General features: G+C 40.6%; 1 protein-coding gene across 2 annotated transcripts in view; it reads right to left on the bottom strand.

Annotated features, from left to right (window-relative positions):
• The window catches only part of mad1l1 (mitotic arrest deficient 1 like 1), a 906,958-nt gene that overhangs the window by 897,206 nt on the left and 3,752 nt on the right, over nt 1-6,000 (bottom strand). For both annotated transcript variants that reach the window (XM_043711818.1, XM_043711819.1), the window contains exons 2-4: nt 4,452-4,609; nt 2,052-2,192; nt 1,121-1,300 (exon numbers count right to left, since the gene is read on the bottom strand). In XM_043711818.1, coding sequence (XP_043567753.1) covers nt 1,121-1,300; nt 2,052-2,192; nt 4,452-4,601 — 471 coding nt within the window. In that variant the 5' untranslated portion in view covers nt 4,602-4,609. The remainder of the gene's footprint in view (nt 1-1,120; nt 1,301-2,051; nt 2,193-4,451; nt 4,610-6,000) is intronic.

Here is a 6,000-nt window from a genome sequence, read left to right as displayed (position 1 = left end):
TAGAGTCTGCTCCGGGTTACGGTTAACCGCCGCGCGTGGGTTGTTGGCAACCGCTCTACGAGAACTGACGGCTCCCAGTTCCGGTAACATGTAGAGTGAGTATAAACCAGACCCGTTGTAAGTACGAGACCTGGTTGAGGCGACACTGCGGGGAATAAAATACTTATATTCTAGCAAACTCGTCTCTCAGTTCTTTTCTCCTGGTCTGTGTCAGACTACTCTCCTGCGAACCCGATCCTTGAGAATTTATAAAACACCTCTCCACCAGTCCAAGACCTTCTGCAGCTTCTCAGCTTGTTCAACACTACTTGGCCCTCCACCTATCTTTGTGTAAGTGCAGACTTAGCAGCAACTTCCTCAGTTCATTTGTCCAGATTGTTAATGTAGATCCCAAATAGTTGTGGTCCCAACACTAACCCTTGATAAAACCATAAATTCTACTTTATCATGTACTTCCAAGGGTTCCATAATCGCATCCTGAATACTGACGTCTAAAATCTTATCAATACCCAAGGTCTGACTAACCGGCCTATACCTTCCTTTCTTCTGCCTCCTTCACTTCTCAACAGCAGTATTACATTAGCCATTATCCAATCCTCTGGCACCCTCCCTGACTCCAATGATTCCTGTAAGATCACCGACACCTCTACAATCTCCTCAGCTATCTCCTTCTGAAATCTGGAGTGCAGTCCATCTGGTCAGGGTGATTTATCCACCTGCTTCTTAGTGATGGCCAGTATACTGATCTCTGCCCCCAACTCTCAAAGTTCTGATATGCTGCTGGTGTCTTCCACTGTGAAAACTGATGTAAAGTGCCTATTCAGTATCTCTGCCATTTCTTTGTTCCCCATTACTACTTCTCCAAGCTCATTTCCCTATGGTCAAATGTCTACTCTTGCCTCTCTCTTACTTTTAGGTATCTAAAAAAATCTTCTTTAATATTGCCAGAAACTTTCTCTCATACTTCCACGTTATTTTTTTTTTTACTTATCCTCTGCTTATTTTTCCCAATCCTCTGGTCTCCCATTAATCTTCACCACATCATAATGATTTTTCTTTTGCTTAGCATTTTAGATTTTGCATTGACTATGTTCTATCGGTTGCAGATTCTGTTCTTTACCTGATTAGCTTCAGCAAGCTTTTCTTCTTTTTCTTGGAGCTTCTTGCTTTGAAGCCCAAGGTCCTCTTTCAATGACTTATTCATATCAATCTGGTCCTTCAACTTTGTCTCAACATCTGCCTCCTTCTCCCGCAGTTGTTTTACCTGCGTTATTAGTTCCTGGTTGCGATCTGCCTCCCGCTACATTAGAAGGGAAAAAACACAAAATAAGATACTTCAAATAAGAATAAATTATTCATGTAGGACATTAATAGTTCTGATTTGAAATCAATATAATTAAGAACACCAAGTTAGCTTTCATGGTCAGTTTGGGATAAACAAACTGCAAGAACCGCACATGCCGCAAATCTGAAACAAAAACAGAAATTGCTGGATAAGCTCAGCAGATCTGGCAACATCTGTGGAGAGAAATTAGTATTAACCTTTTGGGTCTGAGGAACAGTCACTCGACCCAAAACACTAACTTTGATTTCTCTCCACAGATGCTACTAGACCTGCTGAGCTTATCCAGCAATTTCTGTTTTTGTCCTTCGAGATAGACAAAACTAGCTTCTCAAGCTCAACTACTTCCATTGCATATAGAGACAAAAACAGATAAATCACATTCTGCAGTTCGGTGTTTCTACATTCTCAAACTTGTCACTTGAGAATAGTGAGGAAGTAGATCGAGATTTACAGGCTGAGGAAGAATCTGACAAGCCACAAAGTGAATATTCTTTCCTTATTATAAAGGTTATGTTGCTGGAATGATGATCTAAAGGCCTAAACTAATAATCAAGAGGAATAGTTTTCAATCCCACACTCTCCTAGCACCTAACAACACTGCAGCACTGACAAGAGAAAGACGACAACTAAAACCAGAAAACTGTGAAATGTGAAGAATGTTTGATATCAGAACAGTTTGGAGACCTTCCTAGACTAATGTCAGTACCTCATAGTTCCAAGAACTATTTTGTGCTGCTTTCTCCAACTCAATCCTAGCCCGTTTATGGCTGACCTCCATCTTCTGTTTCTCCCATTCCACCTCTAGAATGCGTGAATGGGAACGAACGTAGTCAGCCTGCTCTTCAGCCTGATAAACACATGGCAAAAAAATGTTAATACATTAACTTTTTGGGGGAGTAAGATGGAGATATATGAACTGTATTGAAGACATTAAGAATGTAAGAAATAGGCACAGAATGGGTCATATGGCCCTGCCCCACTATTCATTAAGACCAATGGTTGAATCATCTCAACTCCACTTTATCTCCATTTTTCTCAATTTTCTTTGATGCTATGGGCCCTTGATGTGCTAAGGAAAATCCTAGAAAATGTTCCCAATGACATGCATTCTGTTTGTTTCTGCTCTCCCATCATCCACATTTGCCCACCCCACCCATTTCTTCCTCTTGCTTCCTGAAAGCACTCTTCAAGAACTATGCAGTGTTCTATATTTCGCAGACTGGATAACCCCAAATGACAGGTATGTGAACACGGAAAGATTAGGGAAGACAAATGTAGGTTCCATACAGTAAGAAACTGGAGCAAGATTGTAATGGGGAACAAACAGATGGCAGACAACTAAGTACATATTTTGGTTCTATCTTCACAAAGAAGGACACAAGTAACATCCCAAAATTGTTGCGGAACACAGCATCTAGCAAGAGGTTGAAACTGAAGGAAATCAGTATTAGTAGGGAAATGGAATTGAGGAAATTGATGAGATTAAATGCCAGTAAATCCCAAGGCATGATAATCTACATCCCAACGCATTGAAAGAAGTGACCCTAGAAACAGTGGTTATCTTTCAAGATTTTAAAGACTCTGAACAGTTTCTATGAATTGAAGTATCGCTAATATAACGCCACTGCTTGCCATCATCACAGTGGCACAGGGCTAGCATGGTTGCCTCACAGCGCTAGGGCCCCAGGTTCGATTTTAACTTCATCTGCAGATCCTCCATCTGCACTATTGGGATTCCATGACTATTTGAAAAAGAAGAAAACAGAGAATTATTTACCAGTTAGCCTGACAATGGCAGTAGGGAAAGACTACAATCCATAATAAAAGATTTAATAGCAGAGCACTTGGAAAAAGTGTACAATATTGGACAGTTGCAGCATGGATTTATTGAAAAGGAAAATCGTGCTTGACAAATTTATGAGAACGTTTTCAAGGATTTAACTCAAAGTTGATAAGGGGGAGCCAATGGATGGGGTTTACTTTAGAAGATTTTCAAAAAGGTTCCACATACGAGATACAATTAAACCACATTATATACTGACATCGATAAAGAGCTGGTTGGCAGACATGAAACAAAGAGAAGAAATAAACGGGTTTTTTATCATGTGGCAACCAGTGATGAGTGGATCAATGCATGGGCCCCAACTATTCACAACATAAATTGTTTTACATGGGGAACTAAATACAATATCTCCAAGTGTGCAGATAACATAAAGCTGGGTGGAAGGGTGAACAGTGAGAAGGATGCAGAGATGCTTCAGTGAGATTTGGCCAAGTTGAGTGGGAAAATTCATGGGCAAATTCATGACAAATGAAATATAATGTGGATCAATGTAAGGTTATCTTCTTAGTAGCAAAAACAGGATGGCAAATTATCATCTGAATGATGACAGACCAGGAAGGGGAACAAGACCTGCATGTTCTTGTACTCCAATTGCTGAAAGTAAGCATGTAAATGCAACAGGTGGTGAAGGAGGCAAACAATATATATTCCTTCATGGTGAGAGGATTTGAGTACAGGAGCAAGGATGTCTTACTACAGTTGCATGGTGAGACCACATCTGGAGTATTATGTGCAGTTTTGGTCTCCTTATCTGAGGAAGGATATTCTATCAAAGGAGGGAATGCAAAAAAGGCTTATCAAGCTGATTCCTAGGATGGCAGAACTGACATATGAAGGGAGACTGAATCAACTAGGACTATATTCATTGCAGTTTAGAGGAATGATGGGGGATCTTAATAACCTATAAGGTTCCAACAGGACTAGACCACTAAATGCAGGAAGGAGGTTGCCGATGACCTGAGAGCCCAGAACTAGGGGGTGTCACAAGATATGGTAGGCCATTTAGGACCAAGACAAGGTGAAATTTCTTCACCCAGTGGTGCGCCTGTTGCATTCTCTGCCAAAGTAAGTTATGGCCAAAACATTGAATGCTTTCAAGAAGGAGTTATATATAGTTCTTAGGGCTGAAGGGATGAAAGGTTATGGGGCGAAAACAAGAACAGGTGAGTTGGATTATCAGCCATAACCATATTGAATAGTCCAGCAAGTTCAAATGTCTGAGTAGCGTACTCCAATATCAATTTTCTATGACAATGCACTCACCTGTATTCTCTGCTCGTATTGCAACTGCAACATTCTAGAGACAGAGTTTGGCTCGCTCGTCCTGGGTATTGTATCTGAACCTTCCGACAAAAAGTTGTTGAAGGAACGTAAGGTTGAGAAGACTGTGGTATTCTCGCCGAGATCATCCATTCTGTCTCCTGCTTTGCAAGTACAGCAGAACACATTGTTAGGAAAAAATTCTGTTTAAAAGAGAAGCATGTTAAGAAGTAGCCATGATGTGGAAGTGCTGCTGTTGGCCTGGGGTGGACAAAGTCAGAAGTCACACGACACCAGGTTATAGTCCAACTGGTTCATTTGAAATCACAAGCTTTCAGAAGCTGCTCTTTCGTCAAGTGGAGATTTTTTTTAGTGTGAGTGGAATACAGGTTAAATAACAAGTCTTTGCAGGTGATCACAAGTGTAAAACAGTGTGAGTAACAATTGAAGGGATGACCTATGAACCGATTAATTAAGGCAGAGAGACAATTACAAATAAACCTAATTTCACCTGACGAAGGAGCAGCGCTCCAAAAGTTTATGATTTCAAATAAACCTGTTTAGACAATAACCTGGTGTCATGTGACTTCTGACATTGTTAATAAGTATTTTCAACCTCTTGATGTTGCCCCATTCCAGTCAAAGCCACAAAGCTGATTTTCTTCCAGTTCTTCAGCTACCAAGAGCTATACAAATGGAGCCTTGATTTGGTTATTAATGCTCTAGGTGTTCTCGATGTGGCTTGACACAGAAAGCAACATTAAGGGATACAAGAATCTTTCTTCCTTCTCAGCAGAGAATTAGAATCAAAAATAAAAAACCCAGCACAAATAGGAAGAGGGAGGCATAATTTTGGATGAGGATTAAAGGTTCTGTTTGTCCTTTTAGATGGATACAAAAGATTCCATTGCACTATTCTGAGGAAAAGGGAGAGAACACCCTGTTGTCCCAGACAAAAATAAACTTATCCTTCATTCAACATCATTACAATGAATGATCCGGTCATCAACCTAGATAGAGGAATTGTCAGAGAAGAAAGATTAAATATACTGGACTTTTGTTCTCTGGATTTTAGAAAATTGAGAGGTCATCTCATTCAAACATAAAAAATTCTTACATGAATCAAAAGGAAGGATGTTTCCCTTGGCTATGGGATCTAGAACCAGTACACGGGCTCAGAATACGAGGCAGGCAACTTTGGACAGAGATAAGCAGGAATTTCTTCACTCAGAGAATGGTGAATCTATCGAATTATTTGTCACAAACAGCTGTGGAGGCTTAGTTGTTCGGTATGTCCAAGACTGAAATTGATATAGGTTGTAACTCTGTAATCCAGCACAGTCACAATGTGCAATACACTCCTCAGGATCCTATCCAGTGCCATTTCTCTCACACCCAGACTAAAGCCCAGTCCGTGTCTTGTCCACCTGCTCTTTCTGGACACCTCAGCTGCTGAAATTCCTGAGGGTAATGCAATGATGATGCTGAAAAGGACAACTTTGAGGAAGTACTTCAGAATACCAGCACTCTGATGGAGATCTGACAGGGAGGA

The sequence above is a fragment of the Chiloscyllium plagiosum genome, chromosome 21, assembly GCF_004010195.1.
Source record: "Chiloscyllium plagiosum isolate BGI_BamShark_2017 chromosome 21, ASM401019v2, whole genome shotgun sequence".
Classification (NCBI taxonomy): domain Eukaryota; kingdom Metazoa; phylum Chordata; class Chondrichthyes; order Orectolobiformes; family Hemiscylliidae; genus Chiloscyllium; species Chiloscyllium plagiosum.
The sequence above is the reverse complement of the archived record's forward strand: the minus strand, read 5'-3'. Positions and strand labels throughout refer to the sequence as shown.